The 21,300-nt window shown below is 37.9% G+C and overlaps 1 protein-coding gene across 2 annotated transcripts in view; it reads right to left on the reverse strand.

Annotated features, from left to right (window-relative positions):
* Positions 1–1,628: 1,628 nt before the first annotated feature.
* slc38a9 (solute carrier family 38 member 9) overlaps positions 1,629–21,300 on the reverse strand; it is a 47,687-nt gene continuing 28,015 nt past the window's right edge. For both annotated transcript variants that reach the window (XM_073064441.1, XM_073064442.1), the window contains exons 10-15: positions 18,358–18,465; positions 9,721–9,827; positions 8,115–8,228; positions 6,236–6,384; positions 5,375–5,464; positions 1,629–3,907 (exon numbers count right to left, since the gene is read on the reverse strand). In XM_073064441.1, coding sequence (XP_072920542.1) covers positions 3,742–3,907; positions 5,375–5,464; positions 6,236–6,384; positions 8,115–8,228; positions 9,721–9,827; positions 18,358–18,465 — 734 coding nt within the window. In that variant the 3' untranslated portion in view covers positions 1,629–3,741. The remainder of the gene's footprint in view (positions 3,908–5,374; positions 5,465–6,235; positions 6,385–8,114; positions 8,229–9,720; positions 9,828–18,357; positions 18,466–21,300) is intronic.

Raw genomic sequence — 21,300 nt, forward strand, 5'->3', positions numbered from 1 at the left:
CAAAAAAAAAATCACAAATGAACATTAGCATCCAGGCTTTTATTCACAACTGCCTTCATTTATCTCTCTCTAAATAAATATTCTAAAGTACCACCTGTCTGAATTTTCCATAGTTATAAAATCAAACCAAAGTATTTATCAATTAATCCCATATATATTTTTCTAATAGTTAATTAAGTACAACTAGATCCAGAAAATGTTGTGAAGGACATACAGAAGGTGCAAGGAGTAACATTTTTTCTTCAGTTAAGAGCAAGTGTCTGTCAATTTCACACTGCAAACTAGAGATAACAATTCAGTAATTCCTATTTTTGTGGTAACGAAAATTTTACAGCACCATATCGAAATATATCAAAGCTTTCAAAGCAAGTAACATTTTAGAAACAGTCACACGCTCAGTACAGAGGCTTGCATAGAGTTAAGGTCCTACATGCTTCAAACGTCATGAATTATCAGTTATCTTTCGTGATGCCAAACTTAAGAATGGAATTTTGGCATTGTTTCTAGGAAAATTTCCTGCTCTTCACCAAATAAGTCTATATAATCTTATGTATCAATTTTTAAAAAGGCAGGATTTTTTGTCATTAATTTGCACTGTTTTGAGAGATAATGCATGCTCATAGAGTACAGGGTGTTGATCAATGCTCAGCAAGCTTTGATCTGCTCACCAGGACTTGGTTATAAAATTTTCCACTAATACTGTAATAATGATTTGCAGGCTTTCATCACATTTCCTTGATACTGTCTGCTGCACAACAGTACTGAAATAAACTGCGTAGTCAAGCATATCATGGAAAAATTAATAAGGTATTTGTTCTTGAAAGCTAGAATCAAAGCACGATCTTGCTCAAGCACAAGAAAAATAGTCCCCTAAAAGTCTTAGATGGTGTACAAATGTCCAGATCTTCAAGTACTGAATTTGATTGCTGTAGAATAGGATAAAATATCTGACATATTGCAATTTTTTTATTGAATGCACTGGTTTAACTTCATTAGTTTTAGAACCTATAGAAAATAACTAGCATAAAAATGTAATAAAACATTTCAAACAAAAGCAATTGCTATGGAGCAGACAGAATACTGGAAATACCCAGCAGCTTAGGATGTTATTCTTTAAACAGGTATGGGTTAGATTTTATGACAAAATAAAGACAGAATAAGGAGGAGATGGGAAGAAATGATGGTAGAGTAAGGAAAAAAGGTAAATTTAAAGTTTCTGATAGGGTGTAAGGCAATGATTAAATGAGGAAAAAGAACACTGGCAGTAAAAGACCAATCTGGATAGAGTTAAGTTCAATAGTAAATTTAAATATATAGCGATGAAAGTTGAATCATCACAGCAAAGAAAAAAAAGACAAATGCTAGAGATGCTAATTACTTAATATTGACTCAATGTATAACGCATCTAGTCAGAATGCAAAATAGCATATTTAAAATGTACATTGACCTTCACTGAATTAGCATTTAAGATGGAGGACAAAGTCTGATTTATTATTGATCTAGCACAACAATTACTTGTAATAATTTAAAGGGGTGATGTATCAGCTGATTGTTAACATAATTAATCATATAAAAAAGCAAGACATTAGTTGTTCGTTCATGGATTAAAGATGAGATGTATCGAGGTATCCAATTTTATACGTTTATTTTATATATTCTCAAAGAATGAAAGAAATCTACATTCCACTCATTTCTTTGTTGAGGTAATCAAGTATTGAAATGTTTTATTTTCCCATGAACATTCGGAAAATATTACGTTAAAGTTTTATTGAGCGGACTCACTGCATTTAATTTCACTGACATAACTAAGTGTAATGGATTTACAATCAACAAACTCAAGTGCACTGGACCAGAAGGTGACAGAAACAGTTGATGACAAAAAGCTTTGTACTTAACTGTTCTCTTTTACATATTTAGTAGTTGCAATCAGAACGTCTGATATTACAAAACAGTTTACCAGTGCATGACATTAATTGTTCCGGTAATAATATTGTTCCAGTTTTTCCATTGTTTGAATCCTCTTTTCAAAGTTAGGAATAAGTGATTAAACCACTGCAAGATTTCTTGATCTGGAAACACCCCCTTTGTATTTTCTCCAGGCACATGTCAGTGTGATTGAGCTGTTCCTGGGCCTGCCACTAAGGAGTTAAACCAATATTTTCAGCCAGATAAAGTGGGAAGAATTTTTGTGGCAGAGAAAGAAAAATGAGGACATTAACACTTACCCTAACCCACATATTCAAAATGATATTCTGTTCAAATAAATTGCATATGGGTTTGTTTTATCTGTACATTACAGATTGCTGCTAGAACCTATTAACTCTTGTGCAACAGAACTATTGTTAAAGAAATACTCCCCATGTTTAAGCAGGATAGCAAGTAGTGAGCACATACCTAGAGTACAGCAGCTATAAATTCTGATTCAGTGACATCCACAATGTTTTGTCCACAAACCTGTCCCAGAATTGTACTGATGCCCCATTACAAAGCAATTACCATTTCTTTGAAAAGACAATATCGATTCTGTATCATAACCAAATGCTTGAATTACTGCAAGCTTTGTATTTTAGCTTGCTTCACCTTGCCAGTTTGAAAACAATATCAATAAAACAACAAAATTCAGCTTTGATACCAGTCATATCATTAAGAGTCAAGTACAAAAGCATCAGTAAGTTTAAGAATTGGCTTATTTAGTTTTTCTGACTATTGCCTCTTAATATCTTAGACTTTTATTCTTTGTTTGGCATCAGAAGTTGAGGAAGCTGATTTACAAGATGTTAAGATTTATTTCTGTCAGGTTACAAATTCATACATTATGCTGAAGGATTATTCGAATAATTGAAACAATTCAGTATAGAATTTGAAAGTAGATGTTTGCATTTACATTAGTCCTGTTAACTCATTTAGCCAATAAAAGTGGGAAAAATCTGGTATAGGAAAAACGAGAACATACAGCAGGGGTTTCCAACCTTTTTTTATAACATGGAGCTTTACCAGTAACAGGGGAGTCCATGGACCCCAGGCTGGGAATCCCTGGCGTAGAGGGTCTCCACTAACACTAACCCACAAGTAGAAAATGATACCGCATTTTTTTTTTTTTTAATTGCATATTGCTTTGGGTATCAGTAAAATCAAGACAGTGACTAGAATCGAATCACCCTCGTACTCCAATCATACTAATTTACACCAACAGTCCGAATATATGCAATCCATTCCATCAAGTGCATCGTTTCATAATTTTTCAAAATATACCTAAGTGCCACACGCAGTGACAAATGACTGTTCTAGTCCAATGGAATATTGGAAAAACATTTTGGCATTTGTTGACCACCCAAATATATTGCATTGTGGAAGGGCAAAATAAGCTTTTAAAATAAACCAACACCAAGTGCTGTTGAAGTGATAACTTTGCATTGTGTTCTATTTAGATCATTTGGCTAAAAATATTTTGTTGTTTTGACAGGATTAAGGACATAATACAAGTTAATTTACTGATTGGGACTATGCTGCTAATCCAATAAAGACATATCACAACATCCAGGCAAAGTAATTGCAACTGGTCAACTTTTGGATGGGTTATAAAAATGGGAAATATGTCTCTGGTTACAAATAATGATCAAATCAATTGTCCATCTGTCAGCATAATCAAGAAAAGTATATAAAGTTTTCAATTCTTCACTAAGATCAGCAATAATTCAATTAATGAGGCACCTTAAAATTGAGTATTTTGTTTGGCTAGTATTATATCAAGAACTGTGCAATCAGATTAGCCACACCAAGTACTATCAGGAAACTGTGGAAAATCATCGATAGCCAACTCAGCTGTCCTTTGCGATGTAGTGATATCATATGAACAAGAGATGGATAAACAAATACAAAGGCAAGGCCGCACGTTGCTCCTGAATACCTGCATTAAAGAGTACAGAATGAATCACAAAGATATTATATTTTGTACTTCTGGGGATGCAAGTAGTTAATTAATTTCTTTCCAGTGGATAATATTTCTTTTTTCTAAACGTACACTTACGCTTTACAGGGTGCAACTTTCCTTCAGCATGCTCCAAGACAAAACAACTAAATATTTACTTCTCATATTTTGACAAACAATTGCATAAAGCTTCTCGATTGAGACTGAGGATCCCAGGTACTCACATTAAAATGACTGCTTCCCCTGCCACGTTCTATGCACCATGCTTTCCACCTTAAGTACCCGGTGTCCCCATCCCAATCTCTTTCACAACTCCTGGATTCTCCCTTCGCCGCCTGTAATGGACCTGTCCGATACCTCATCCCCCACCAGATTACTACTTCCCATTCTCATTCTGATGTCAGTCCATGGCCTCCATGACTGCAATGAGACTACACTTGGGTTGGAGGAGCAACACCTTATATTCCACCTAAATAGCCTCCAATCTCAAGGGATAAACATCGATTTCTCAAACTTCCAATAATTGCCCCCACTTCACCATTCCCTCTCTCACTTTATCTCCTTACCTGCCCATCACCTCCCTCTGGTGCTCCTCCCCCTTCCCTTTCTACCATGATCTTCTGTCCTCTCCTGTCAGATTCCCCCTTCTCCAGCTCTTTCTCTCTTTCACCAATCAACTTCCCAGATCACTACTTCACCCCTCGCCCTCTCGCAGTTTCATCCATCACCTTGTACTACTTCCCCTCCCTCCACCTTCTTGCTCTGATTTCTCATCTTCCCCCTCCCCCCAGTCCTGCTGAAGGGTCTCGGCCCAAAACGTCAACTGTTTACTCTTTTCCATAGATGCTGCCTGGCCTGCTGCGTTCCTCCAGCATTTGGTATGTTTTGCTTCAATTTCCAACATCTGCAGATTTTCTCGTGACTGCATAAAGTCTTTTTAAGTTATCAATGCCAAACTTTCTGACCCCTTTTATAAATTGGTGCAATTGTAAAACGTTAGATTGATAACTAAAAACACCTGATAATACAATGAAACTGATTAAAAATTGTACATGCTATATGCAACCATAATAGGTCTTCGAATCATTAACTACAGTACAGATGAATATGTATAGAATTAGATTTTCCCTCGAATTTTGATAGTTGAGATCTCCTCTGTTTATATTTCAATTGTTATGAATGATATTCAAGATGGCACAAAATAAGTATGGAGACGGAAAACTAACAGCATTGAAGCTTTATATAATGTGTCAAAAATGTAAATATTTAGTTGTGATGACAAGGAAGCCCATCAGAAAGTACTCAACATAAAACAAAACTTATTTCCTCCAACTTAAAACGTCTAACAAATACAATTAAACCAAAGCTTGAAATGGCATTCTACTGGACTTCTAAGTGAGAGAATATTGCTAAAATACAATTTAAATCAAAGCAAATGTCCATTACCTGATAATGCTGCCTATATTGGGATAAAACCTTGCCACCAAGACTCCACTACAAAGAACCACGACATTTAGAACAAACACGTGAACAAAGCTGGAAAGAGAAACATTTAATAAAATAACTGGAAACAATATAGTAAAAAAAAGTTAAAAGGTTAGATGGACCAACTGATAATGGGACGGGTTAGACATTCCGAACGTACTCGAATAGCACCACCTAGTGAATCTCTCCGGGACAACCCCACATATCCGGCTGAGGGGGAAAAAAAAACTATCTGACAACACTCTTCACCTTGAACTAATGGACTTAATAATGCCACGCACAACAAAAAGTATTCATCTCGTCTCTTTTAAATTCATTCTTCAGCAGTTGCAAAACACATGCTTTTCATCCACAATAATCCACAAACACTATCAGTGTTTATTTATTTCCTCCCCTTTCTTTATTCAAATATACCTAATGAATGTTCAATGGTCAAATAGGGTGGATGTGGAGAGGTTGTTGCCTATGGTGGGAATATCCAGAACTAAAGGGCACAGCCTCAAAATTCAGGGGTGACCCTTCAGACAGAGGTAAGATGGAATTTATTTAGCTAGAGAGCAGTAAATCTGCGGAATGCTCTGCTACAGACTGCAGTGGAGGCCAAGTCTGTTGGTATATTTAAGGTGGAAGTTGATTGCTTCCTGATTGGTCAGGGCATAAAGGATATGGTGAGAAGGCAGATGTATGTATGGGGTTGAGCAGGGTCCAGGATCAGCGATGATGGAATGGTGGAACAGACTCAATAGGCCGAATGGCCTAATTCTGCTCCTATGTCCTACGATCTTACATCTGGTTTTAAAAAAGTACTAAATAGATTCAAACCTGGGATACGCTTTACCAAACAACTGTCCCAGTAACTGTACTCTTGTCAGATAGCCCAACAATGGATAAACAGTGGTCATCTGAAACAGCAGGAAAACTCGGGAAATGAAGGCTGTGATATCATTGCTTGGCAGATTGTCCAAGAAGTTCTGGAAAAGATTAAGAAAAAGGATTCAGAAACAGGCCACGATGCTAACAGGAAGCCAAGAAGACGCAGTGAGACTAAATATCAACTGAAAATCCATACTTCATACTAAACAGCAGAATTCTATTAAAACAGTGGACTGGATCATCCTGAAACCCATCCGAACCATCTCATCCCAGATACAGAGGGCCAGACTGATGATTCTCCATAATCAAAGGACTCCAGACTCATGCAGGCATCAGATCCCCACAGATTATCCTCATATTCATTATAGTTTGCTACCACCACCAGAGGCCTTAGGAATAATTCTCTTAAATGTTAGACAGTCAAAAAAAAAAGCTTAGATTTAAATACCCGAGGAAAAGGCACACTGAAGTCATGGCAAATAATTAAAGGCATTAAAATCAGATGAAATAGAACTTCATGTTTTCTAGGAACAGAACTCCACTAATCCTACCACCACCCAGAAAGGGAGAGGTCATGCATATTATCTCTAACCTCAAAAGCTAACATTCAAATGTAGAAGTCAGAAAAGAAGCAAAATCAATAGTTCTGTATTTCTACATGAGTTTTTGAGGTTGGAAACAATATAGGCAATTCCACATTACTAGGTGGGGTGGGTTATGTTCCTAGGAAACAGGTAGAGTAACAATTTCCTGTAAAGTAAAGCCACATTATGTCAAGAAACACAAATTGAGAAACAATAAATTGTGGCTACCATCAAGTACCTTTGCTCTATCCACTGTAACAGAAACTGATACACTGCCACAATTTAATTCCACTTCCCATTACCCCACTGACAAGTCTGTCCATGGCCCCTCTGCACAAAACTAGATGCAGATTAGAAGCACCTCACATTTGAACTTTGTAGTCACCAACTCAGCAACATGAACATCAATTTCTCCAACTTTAGGTAATCACTCCCTCTGTTTCTCCCCTTTCAGTCCCTTATCCCAATGGTTATTACCCTTTCTCCTTTGCCCTCTTGATCTTCCCTTCACCCATATATTTTTCCCTCCAATTCCTCCCAAAACCCTATATCTGCTATGTCATGCTCCACTCTTCTATCAGATTCCATTTTCTACAGCCCTTTGTCACCTCCACCTATCAGCTCCCAGCTTCTTATAGCATTCCCATCCCCTTCCCTCATTTGCAAATCATTCCTCTCCCTCACCTGATCCACCCATCTCCTGCTAGTTCTTGCTCCACCCAGTTCCTTCACCTTTCATACTGCCATCTTCTTTCTTTCCAGTCCTGATAAAGGGTCTCAACCCGAAATATCTATCCAATATCCTGCATAAATGCTGCTTGACCCAATGAATTCATCCAGCATTTTGTGTATTGCTCAAACTTTGCTGTTGCATTATGGATCTCTACAATTTCAAATTTCTACCACTAACTGAAGTGAAACCAGTCTAGTCACAAACATTCTACCAAGCATTAGTCACTCCACTTCAGCCTTTCTCAAGGCTTTAGCATAGACAATAATAGCTTCTTCTTCCAACTAAAATGCCTGACCTGATCTGATAATAGGCAAAAAATTGTTCAGGAGAGTTAACCTGTTGGGTCTTGTCAAGTTACTTTCCCATTTCACACTGGCAAATTCAAGTAAAGACTTCAATTTCAAAACTTCAATTCTCAATCTGCTAATTAATGACTATGCATCATTTGACAGCTATAAAAGAACATCTTTTATACAAACACAAATTCAACAACAGCAGTTAAATTACATACCGGCTCAATACAGTCTTTGGATAATTCTGGTGAGGGAAATGCAGCAAATGTCATAACTGCAACATACAAGTAGGTCAATCCCACAAGCAGATAGGCAATGGAAAGATCTCGAATCTAAAGAGAAAATAAATTATAAACCAGCCTTATATTTGCCAAGAAAATAAATCATCCAGCCATTTTCAAGAAAATCAAAGCAAACTTGCAAATACAAATGGGCACTGTTCCATTTGTTCTATTAGAACAACCTCAAAATCAACTTCATCACTCTACATCCCTTAGAATTGCCCTTGAAGTATGAGCAAAGCCAGCTTACCATTTTAGAAGATAATTTCATGCAAGAGTCACATTAAAATTTCTAAATGTTGATCAAATTCCCTAATGGTATTATTGGATTTTCAGTTTCAAATGGGTTGACTTTATAAAAAAAAACACCAATAAACATCTCCAATATTTTTGGCTTATACACTGATTCTTTGAAAAAGTATCTACCCAATAGTATTTTACTTATAAGTAGCCCCATGAAGTATCAAACATATATAGCCACGTAAAATTCCACGTGGCTGCTCAGATGTTAAAGTATGGTCCCACTAAGCTATTGCAAGATTCCACAACCGTGCCATTCTCTTCCTGTACAATAATTGGCGTAACATAAATATGTCTAAGCACAATGAGTACTATGCAGGTCACAGAAGGTCCAATATTAAGAAAAAGTGCATGGAGATTGACAAGAATGGAAACCTATAGAAGGAAAAGGGAAGAAAAGACAGAGTAAACAGGTACTAATAAAAAAAGATTTAACTTAATATTCTTTTATTAAAATATATGAGCATGGACTTCACATTCATGCAACAGAAGTGTCTTTAGCAACCATACTCTGCAGACCATAGACTACAATTCCATTGCAACAAAGATAAGCAAAATGTATGTTAAAAGCCTGGTAGAGCTAATTATGCAACATTGTACCATTATCTTTTGTTAAAAACTCATCCCTATAAAAACAAACACACAATTATGCCTACATTATACTATCACAAGCTAATCAACCCTAAGGTGGAAATCTCAAAAACAGCATGAAGAAGGGCTACGAAAAAAGTTCAAGCAACTTTGATAAGAAGAGTCATTGGGTCCATGCTAGCTCCCACCAGAACAATAATTGTGACTATTTTTATCATTCTACACAGTGCAACTATTTGAAGGCTTTGAAAGTAAACCATTCACTGTAAATTGTGCCAGCGCATCTTTTCGTTTTCTGCAAGGATCAAAATTAAAAATTAAAAAACTTGGTGAAATTGTTAAAATTTTCTTTGAAATGTTAACTATGGGCCCCGTGTTAAAGTGGCGAGCTTTTGTAAAAACTGCAGTGGAAAGGCGAAATGGAAAAACTGAAAAACTTGGTCATCTATTCCTTTCCATGAGCCAAATGGAGATGACTGAAACAAACACTTCAAGGTTTTACTATTTCTCTTTGGTCATGGACGATGCAAAAGCAACCTGCTTTTCTCCATATCGGAATGGAATCTGTGTGGTTAAATAGACAATTCAAATGTTACAATGAATAATGTGCATCAGATCTGTGGTTGAATTTTTGCCCGTTTCTATAACTTACATTATTTTCTTGGTATCTGTTGTTCTTTAAAAGGGTGATGGCACAGTTATGAATGAAGAAAGCAAGTGCAAGAACTCCAGTCAAATGTGGAAAAGATAATCGAAATTCTGAAAAACACAAAGCCTCAGTTTATTGACCACCAATAAATAGCATCCGTATCATTCCTTTAAGGGTGTAAAGTGTTTTAAAAATCAATGAAGTACGTCTGAAGAGTAGGTGCAGGGTACACAGAAAGTACCATTAACAACATGATATTTATCTATTTTAATTATGTATCTGAGGAATAAATATTCACTGGGACACATGGCGCTAGTTAGAAATATTGTCATGGGATTCTTCACCTCAACCCGAGAAAGCAGACATGACATGGGTTTAAGCCTCATCTGAAATAGGGGACTTTACATTGCATCACCCCACACCACTTCACTGGATCAACTGCTGAAACAAAGGAAAGGAAGGTTTGTCAAAAGGGAAACTAATAATTGATTCCATGGACAAAGAACAAAAGAGACAAGAATGTGACAAGCACAATAACCTTATGCACCATGACAAATTTGCCTTTTTTTAAAAATATAAACATGCATAGATGACCTGAAATATCAAGCTTCCCCTCCAGGCGGTGCTGAAACAGGTGTGGGTAAAGAAAAGTTTCCAAAAGAGGAAAAGAATGTGAATTTTGATGATGCATTTAAAATCATCTTAAGTGCAAAGTTTCTATTTGTGGAGTGAGATTAAATGGATAGCTCTTTCAACAAAGGGCATAAGTATATCATGGTCCTGGTGGTTATCTTATATGCACCACATACAGTATTCCATCTGTTCCTACAAATAGGGCAGGTTTCATTGTTAATACTGAACAGACTCCAAGAAACTAAATTAGTCTTCACCATAACTCTATTATGCCACATGACCGTAAGATATTGGAGCACAATTGGGCCATTTCATTCCTGCCATTTCTTCATGGCTGATTTACAAATCCTCTCAACCCATCTCTTGCCTTCACCTCGTGACTTCTGACACCCTTACTAATCAAAGCCCATCAACTTCAGCTTTAAATACACACCATGACTTGGCCTCCACAGCCGTCTGTGGCAATGAATTCCAGATTCACCGCCCTTACTAAAAATCCTCATTTCAGTTGTAAATGAACACCCTTGTAATTACAGATTAGAAATTACAAATAATACAATAATAATGCTGAGTTATACTATCAAGATTAGCCCCCACAAATTGTAGACAAGCTGAAATTATAAGAAGCAATGGGCCACATCATGCTGGGCATCGCTTTCAGAGCTGCTGGCACATTGCTGAAATATATAGAAGTCTGCTGCCAGAGTACAGAAGTGCCGGAAAAAAAATACTAAATCAGACCTTGCATTGGGTCAGGATTCCTGCTCGCTTGATTTACAATTTGCAAATCAAAGATGGTGGGATTTTTTTTGAAATACTTAAAAATATATAAAATTAAGCCACTCAGCCTGCTCTGGCATACGATATGATCGCAACTGATGCTGTCTGAATACCATATTTCTGGTCTCTTGCCATACTCTTGAATGCCTGTGCATTTAGAAATCTCCCTTCTGGAATACATGAGGGTGCAACAGTAGAACACCACCATTGCAGCTCAGGGCATCGGAGTTTAACCCTGGCATCCTCTGTAAGGAGTCTCTGTACATCTTCCCCGCAGGATGCATGGGTTTTCACCGGGTGTTCCTGTTCCATCCCACAGTCCAAGCACTTACCAGGTAGTAGGTTCATTAGTCATTGTGAATTACCCCGTGAATAGGCTAGGGTTGAACCAGGGTTGTTGGGGGTTGCTGGACGATGTGGCTTGAAGGGCCTACTCTGCACTGTATCTCTAATAAATCAACTTCGCCTCCACAGCACCCTGTGGTAGACTAATCCACTTGCACACCCTCATTTCAGTACCAAATATTTTGCCCCAAATCCCAAGTGAGTGAGTGTGTGCCTACGAGAACATACTGTACGCACCCAAATCAAAAGCAGTGGATGAACCAAGAGGTTCATAGTCTGCTGAGGGCTAGATCTATAACGTTTAAGTCGGGCAACCCAGGTATGTACAAGAAAACCAGGTACAACTTGCAGAGTGTTAACTCAAGAACAAAGGAACAATTCCGAACAAGGTTAGAGGCAGAATCAGATGCACGCCAACCCTGGCAGGGTTTACAGACATTACTTCTTACAAAGCAAAACCCAACATCATGAATGGCAGTGATGCTTCACTTCCAGATGAGCTCATTGCCTCCTATGCACGCTTTGAAAGGGAGAATAAAACTGCAGCTATGAGGATCCTGACAGCACAAGGTGAGCCTTGGAGGCCAACATAGGGCTGTCTTTCAAGACGGTAAACCCTCGCAAGACAACAGGACCCGATGGAGTACCCGATAGAGCCCTGAAAGCCTGTGCCAACCAGCTGGCGGAAGTGTTTAAAGACAGTCTCTCACTGCTACAGTCAGAAGTTCCCATCTGCTTCAAAAGGACAATTACACCAGTACCCAAGAGTGTAGGGTAAGCTGCCTTAACGACTATTGTCCAGTAGCACTCACATCTACAGTGATGAAGTGCTTTTAGAGATTGGTTATGGCTAGAATTAACTCCTGTCCCAGTAAAAACCTGGATTGGAATGGTTTTTATTTAAGGTATTGGAAAAATATGGATTAGGAACATCATTTATAATATGGATTAAAACCTTAAATACTAATCCCAAAGCTAAAGTAGTGACAAATGGTCAAATTTCGACACCATTTCAGTTAACAAGATCAACTAGGCAAGGTTGTCCATTATCACCTGCTTTGTTTGTGTTGGCAATAGAGCCATTAGCTGAATTAATTAGAATGGACCCAGATATTAAGGGTTTCAGAGTTAATCAGGAAGAATACAAGATTAATTTATTTGCTGATGATGTTCTACTTTATTTAACAGATCCATTACATTCATTATGTAAATTATCTTATAGATTAGAAGAATATGGGAAAATATCAGGTTATAAAGTAAATTGGGATAAAAGTGAAATTTTACCTCTTACTAATGGAGACTATAGTCAATGTCGATTAATAACTCAATTTAGATGGCCGGCAAATGGTATAAAATATTTAGGTATAAGAGTTGACAATGACATAAAAAACTTATACAAATTAAATTATTCACCACTTTTGAAAAAAATTCAGGAAGATCTTGATAAATGGATGGCATTACCAATAACATTAGTAGGTAGAGTAAATACTATAAAAATGAATATATTCCCTAGACTACAATATTTATTTCAATCATTACCAATACAATTACCCCAGAAGTTTTTTCAAGAGATAAACAAATATGTGAGGAAGTTTCTCTGGAAAGGTAAGATGTCAAGAATATCGTTGGAAAAATTGACATGGAAATTTGATCTAGGAGGGTTACAACTTCCAAATTTCAAGAATTATTATAAAGCAAATCAACTTAGATTTATTGCATCTTTTTTTGAGAAAGATAAACCGGCATGGATTAGAATAGAACTAGATAAAATAGGAGAAAACGTACCAGAAGATTTTATATATAAATGGGAATACACGGCCATAGTGGGGTGTGTCAGGAATGGACAGGAGGAGGAGTATAGGAAACTGATACAGGACTTTGTGATATGGTGCAACTCAAACTACCTGCGTCTCAATATCACCAAGACCAAGGAGATGGTGGTGGACTTTAGGAGATCTAGGCCACATATGGAGCCAGTGATCATTAATGGAGAATGTGTGGAGCAGGTTAAGACCTACAAGTATCTGGGAGTACAATTAGACGAGAAGCTAGACTGGACTGCCAACACAGATGCCTTGTGCAGGAAGGCACAGAGTCGACTGTACTTCCTTAGAAGGTTGGCGTCATTCAATGTCTGTAGTGAGATGCTGAAGATGTTCTATAGGTCAGTTGTGGAGAGCGCCCTCTTCTTTGTGGTGGCGTGTTGGGGAGGAAGCATTAAGAAGAGGGACGCCTCACGTCTTAATAAGCTGGTAAGGAAGGCGGGCTCTGTCGTGGGCAAAGTACTGGAGAGTTTAACATCGGTAGCTGAGCGAAGGGCGCTGAGTAGGCTACGGTCAATTATGGAAAACTCTGAACATCCTCTACATAGCACCATCCAGAGACAGAGAAGCAGTTTCAGCGACAGGTTACTATCGATGCAATGCTCCTCAGACAGGATGAAGAGGTCAATACTCCCCAATGCCATTAGGGTTTACAATTCAACCGCCAGGACTTAAGAACTTTTTAAAAGCTATTATTAATGCTTTTTGAGATAGTGATTTAGATGCATATCATATTTTTTACTAAGTTAAGTATTGTATGTAATTAGTTTTGCTACAACAAGTGTATGAGACATTGGAAAAAAGTTGAATTTCCCCATGGGGATGAATAAAGTATCTATCTATCTATCTAAATGGATACGGGAAAAGAAAGAATCTCCTATATTAAAACATTTGATTGATTTATGGAATAAGATAAATGTTGATGATGAGACAAAAAAATCTTTATTAGCAAAGAGATCTTTAATTCAAAATAGACTTATTCCTTTTACAATGGACAATCAACTTTTATATAATTGGTTTCAAAAAGGGATTAAATACATAGGAGATTGTTTTGAAGGAGGTATATTAATGTCATTCGATCAATTAAAGAATAAATATAAAGTATCAAATAACACTTTATTTTGTTACTTTCAACTAAGGGCTTACATAAGAGAAAAACTAGGTCAAACAATGTTATTGCCGAAATCTAAAGAAATAGAAATTTTAATTCAAAAAGGAAATATTAAAAAATTTATATTTTGTATGTATAATTTGATTCAAAAACAGGCAATTAAACAAGGAGTCCATAAGTCAAGACAAAAATGGGAAAGTGATTTGAATATTAAAATTGAAGAAACAAATTGGTCAAGACTATGTCTTGATAGTATGAAAAATACAATAAATGTTCGGTTAAGATTAGTGCAATATAACTTTTTACATCAATTATATATTACACCACAAAAAATAAATAAATTAAATCCAAGTTTATCTGATCAGTGTTTCCGATGTAACCAAGAAACTGGTACATTTTTACATTCTACATGGTCTTGTTCTAAAATTCAACCTTTTTGGACAAATTTAAGACTTTTATTGGAACAAATTACGGGAATACAACTTCCTCATAATCCAATATTACTTTTACTAGGTGATATTGAAGGGACAAAACCGAAACTCAAACTAAATAAATATCAGAAAGAATTCATAAAAACTGCACTGGCTGTAGCCAAAAAGGCTATTGCAATTACTTGGAAATCAGATACATATTTAAGTATAGATTGTTGGAAAAAAGAAATCTATGGCTGTATTCCATTAGAAAAAATTACTTATAATTTAAGAGATAAATATGAAACATTTTTGAAAATTTGGTGCCCTTATTTACAAAAGACAGGATTAAATATATAGGTGCTCTGAAGATGAAATAATTGGTTACTTGGGGAAAGAAATAAATATAAATACTAAAGTTATTAAGAACTCCATGGAGCATGTGGAGACCTTCCAACAACCAGGCAACTCTTTCTTTCTTTTTTTTCTTTCTTAATTTTTCTTTTTTTATATAGGGAAGTTAGGGGGGAGGGGTTAAGGGGAGGGGGGAAGGGATATATACTTTTTTTTTTCCACACTTGTAATCACTTAAAAATGCAATTAAATAAAAATTTTTAAAAAAACCTGGACCCACTGCAATTTGCCTGTCACTACAATAGGTGTACGGTGGATGTGATCTCATTGGCTCTTCACATAGCCTTGGATTACCTTAAACAGTACAAATACCTATGTCAGGATGCTCTTTATTGACTACAGCTCTCCATTCATTCCTACAGTTCTGAATGAAAATCTCCTTCTGCAAATGAATCCTCAACTTCCTAACAGGAAGACCACAATCTACGCTGACTGGAAATAACACCGCCATTTTACTGACAATTACCACTGGTGCACCTCAGGGGTGCGTGCTGCTTTATTCTCTCTACACCCATGATTGTGTGCCCAGGCACAGCTCAGATGGCATCTAAATTTGCTGATGTTGCAACTATTGTTGGCAGCATTTCAGATGGTGACGAGAGGACATACTGGAGTGAGATTCATCCGTTAGTGGAGTGGTGTCACAGCAACAACCTTGCACTCAACGTCAGGAAAACCAAAGAATTGATTGTGGACTTCAGCAAGGGCAAAATGGGGGAGCACACAGCAGTCCTCATCAAGGGACCAGGAGTACAAAGGGTGAGTAATTTCAAGTTCCTGGGTGTTAATATCTGAGGATCTATCCTGGACCCAACATGATGCAGCTACAAAAAAGGGATAACATTTCATTAGGAGTTTGAGGAGAATTGGTATGTCACCAAATATACTCTCAAACTGCTACAGATGTACTGTGGAGAGGATTTTAACTGATTGCACCATCAAAATCAATTTTATTATCACCGGCATGTGTCATAAAATTTGTTAACTTAGCAGCAGCATTTCAAAGCAATACATAATATAGAACAAAAAATAGAAATAATATATATTTTAAAAGTGAGTTAGTGTCCAAGGGTTCACTGAATTGCTGAGTGTGTGCTTTCAGGCTTCTGTACCTCCTACCTGATGGTAACAGTGAGAAAAGAGCATGCCAGTCAAAAGTGCAGCTGGAGGTCCTTAATAATGGACGCTGCCTTTCTGAGATACCTCTTCTTTAAGACGTCCCGGGTACTTTGTAGGCTAGTACCCAAGATGGAGCCGAATAAAGTTAAAACACTCTTGCTTCTTTTGGTCCTGTGCAGTAGCCCCCCCCATACTGGACTGATGCAGCCTGTTAGAATGCTCCCCACGGTACATCAATAGAGTTTTTAAGTGTATTTGTTGGCATACCAAATCTCTTCAAACTCCTAATGAAGTATAGTTGCCTTCTTTATAACCACAATGATATGTTGCGACCAGGTTAGGTCCTCAGAGATTTTGACAACTAGGAACTTGAAGCTGCTCACTCTCTCCACTTGATCCCTCTATGAGGATTGGTATGTGTTCCTTCATCTTACCCTTCTTGAGGTCCACAATCAGCTCTTTTGCCTTACTGACGTTGAGTGCCAGGTTGTTGCTGCGACACCACTCCACTAGTTGGTTATCTGGCATTGGGGGGGCGCGGGCGCTACTGCACAGGATCGAAGTAAACTGCAAAGGATTGTGAACTCAGTCATGGGCACTAGCCTCCATAGTATTCAAGACATCTTCAGTAGCGATGCCTGAAAAAGGTGGCATCCATCATTAGGTATTCTGGGGACAACACAGAACAGGCAGGCATGGGTCATCTGAACTTTGCTGACCATTGGTGAACTTTGGTGAAGGAAGGTTAGGTCATTTGGCCTTTCAAATGCAGGTCAACACATTGCCATCCCTGTCTTGCATCATGTTACATAAATGGTCTTACTTACACAGCAATCTATAATGCTACTTATTGAGTAATATTTGTAACTTCCCATTTATGGAGATGTGATTTAGTAAGTCACATGTTATAGCTTCTCATGAGACCGGTTATGCACGTCAAACAGTGCACCCTGGGGTCAGCCCACAGATGTCGCCATGTTTCTGACACCAACATAGCATCCCCACAACTTATAAATCATTACTGACCCGCAAGTCTTTAGGATGTGGAAGGAAACTGGAACACCTGGAGGAAACGCACATGCTCACAGGGAGAATGTAGCAACTTCTTACAGACGTCAGTGAGAAATGAGCCCTGATCATTGGCACTACACTGATATGACTCACCGTTCAATGTGACAATTCAGTCAATAGGGCAAAAGACTGAAGAATATTTTTTAAGTCAGAGTCATAAAGCACAGAATCAGGCCCTTTGTCCTTAACTGGTCTACATCAACCATCCCAGCTGGTGGTCCCACTTCCCACATTTGGCCATATCCCTTTTTTCCTATCCATATACCGTACCTGTCCAAATGCCTTTTAAAATTATTAATATAGCCACACACGAGGAAATCTGCAGATGCTGGAAATTCAAGCAACGCACACAAAACGCTGGTGGAATGCAGCAGGCCAGGCAGCATCTATAGGGAGAAGCACTGCTCCCTAAAGATGCTGCCTGGCCTGCTGCGTTCCACCAGCATTTTGTGTGTGTTGATTAATATAGCCACCTCTTTTTCCTCAGGCAGCTCACTCCATATGTGGATGACCTTGTGTGTTAAAAAATTGCCTCTCCTGTTAGATCTCTCCCCTTCACCTTAAACCTATGCCTTCTGCTTCTCGATTCCCCAACCTTGGAAAGATCGTGTGCATTCATCCTACCTAGACACACAAAATACCACTGATACTGGAATTTGGAGCAAAAGAGAAATCTGCTGGACAAGCTCAGTGAGGGGGTGGAGGAATCATTGATGTTTCAGGTCATGACCCTACATCAGGGCCAGAAACACATGAAAGGATATATTAAAAAAAGACTTTAAAAACGTGTTTCTCTTATCATTAGGAGGAAATTATATAGTATTTTCTGAAAAAAATACATTTTCTTCTGATTTGAACTAACTGAACAAGTCAATGCTCTTCTATAAGCATACTGTAATAAAACATGAAATACCAGATTACTGAAAAACATTACCTGCTACAAAATTGTTTGCAGATTCAAACCAATGGAATTCTAAGTGAAATCCCTGTTGTGCTGCCTTCAGTGTTACCAAAATAATTAAATACACAACTGAAATTGTACCTGCAAATACAAAACAAGATTTCTATAACTAAACATTTAAAAGAATGTCAATTATCAAGATAAAGCCAGTGGTTTCAATGAGTAATTGCACAACCCAGTACAGTTCATTCCAATGTTGCCAGTGTGATTCTTAATCTTTGGAATTCAGATTACCAAAAACTTTTTTTTTAAACACAGCAATAAGCTTGAAAACAGAAGGATCCCATTCCATTTAGAGATACAGTCGGCCCTCCTTATCCACAGGGGATTGGTTCCAGGACCCCCTGTGGATACCAAAATTCGCAGATGCTCCTTATTTAACATGTATCAGTGTGGTGGTCTTTAGGACCCAGCGGAACCCTGGACTTTATTTAACAATGTGGACATTAGGACCTGGCGGTGCAGCTCTGAATCCGCAGCATTCTGTTCACGAAAATAATCACGATCGAAAATAAGGTGGAAGTAATAAAGCGATCGGAAAGAGGTGAAACGCCATCGGTCATTGGAAAAGCGTTAGGCTACAGTCGGTCAATGATCGGAACAATTTTAATGGAGAATGTGAAAGGCCCTGCCCCGATGAAAGCTACAGTTATTACTAAGCCACGCAGTGGTTAAACTATTGAAATACGTATGTTTCTTAAGTGTTTTATATGCATAGAAAGGTAAAATATGTACTATATACTAAGAAAATCGTTTGACTAACTGACGCTAAATAATACTGGATATGCCTGTTCCGACGTCAAATCTGACTTAAAGACGGACTCAGGAACGGAACTCATTCATAACCCAGAAAGTCATTTCTAGATTACTTATAATACCTAGTACAATGTAAATGCTATGTAAATAGTTGTTATACTGTATTGTTTAGGGAATAATGACAAGAGAAAATAGTCTGTATATGCTCAAAGCAATGAGTGCTGGAGAGAGAACTTCCGGGTTTTCCCAATCCATGGTTGGTTGAACCCGCGCATATGGAATCCGCGGATAAGGAGGATCGACTGTATTAAGCAAAAGTAATATTGGTTTATGGGCTCACACTTGATGATAGGAGGGAAATATTGGAGAGCCTGGATATGTCACATCCTTTCTACGCGACAGAGAAGAGGAACCACAAATGCTTTGTAATTATACAGAACATGATTCATTATATTATTTCTCAGGTCTCCAAACTGAGAATGAGTAAAAGAGTAATCGCTTGGGTAGTACTGCTGAATTAATGAAGATATTCAAGGACTCATCTTCTCAATATTTATTACGTATTTTCTTTTTGTATTTGCACAATTTTGTTTGTCTGCTTTTGTGTGCAGTTTTTCACTTATTCTATTGTGTTTCTTCGTATTTACTGTGAACGCCCACAAGAGAATGAATCTCTGTGTAGTATATGGTGACATACATGTACTTTGAACTCTCCGTATTTTCACCACTCTGCATTAAAAGGTTGCCTCACAGGTACTTTTTGGACCTTTCCCTTCTCACCCAAATCTATGCCCTCCCCAACTTTGGACTTGTGGAAAAACCTGTTAACATCCACCTTCTACATGCCTCTCAATTTTAATAGCCTCTATAAGGTTGCGCATCATTCTCATACATTCCAAAGAATAAAGGTCGAGCTTAGCCAATGCCTGTAACTCAGGCCTTCTAGACCCGACATCTTTTCCGTACTCTTTCCAACAAGTCACACACTTCCTATAAAAGGGTGACCAAAAATGTATAGAGTACTCCAAGTGTGGCCTTACCAACAGCTTAAACTGCAACATAAAGTCTCAACTCCTACCACCACTCTGGTTACCATTAGTTACTTGCAATGTTGCCTTAAATGAGCTCTGCATCTGTCCTCCTAGGTTCTTCTGTTTCATTACCCCCTATTACCTTAGCATTCAGAGTACAAGTCCTACACTTGACAAACAAGAGAAAATCTGCAGACTAGTCTGGGAGGTTGGGAGGTGATAGGCAGGCAAGGAGATAACATGAAAAGATGGAAGAGGGGATGGGAAATAGTGAAGGGGGGAAGATTTTGATTTCTCAAACTTCTAGTAATGCCTCCCCTCCTCTTCCCATCTCCTTCTCATGTTACCTCCTTGTCCACCCATCACCTCCCTCTGGTGTTCCTCCTCCCCCTCCTTTTCTCTTTCTTCCAGTGTCTTCTCACTTTTTCACCAATCAACTTCCTAGCTCTTTGCTTCAGCCCTCCCCCATCAAGTTTCATCTATCACCTGGTGTTTCTCTCTCCCCTCCTCCCACCTTTCAAATCTACTCCCCAGCTTTTTTCCTCCACGCCAAAATCCTTCAGTAGGACTAAAGCATCAACTGTGCTTTTTTCCATAAATGCTGCCTGAATGCTAGTTCCTCTAGCATTTCATGTGTTGCTTGGAAGTCCTACACTTGTTTGACTTTCCAAAATACATCACCTCATACTTATCTGTATTAAAGTCCATTTGCCACTCCTCAACCAACTTCCCTAACTAACCAAGATCCCCATAATCTATAATAACCTTCACTGTAACATCTCTTAATTGTGTCATTCACAAACTTACTGATCGAACCTAGTGAATCTACATCCCAATCATTTGTCAATTACAAATGACAAGGTTACACTAACTCCTGTGACACACCAGTAGACCATTCCAAGAAACAATCTTCAACCACCACCCTCTGCATTCTACCTGAACCAATTTTGAAACCACCAGACTAGCCCTCCGTGAATTCCACAGGACCCAACCTCCCAGACAAATCTGATATAACTGGGCACAAAGTTAACAAATTTCCAACTCAGATATTGGTATCACAAAATTAGAAGCAAATCAAATAAATAAATAGAATGTGACAGTGGTTTAACAGAGGAGCACAATCTTAAGC

Source organism: Hemitrygon akajei, chromosome 13, assembly GCF_048418815.1.
Source record: "Hemitrygon akajei chromosome 13, sHemAka1.3, whole genome shotgun sequence".
NCBI classification, from domain to species: domain Eukaryota; kingdom Metazoa; phylum Chordata; class Chondrichthyes; order Myliobatiformes; family Dasyatidae; genus Hemitrygon; species Hemitrygon akajei.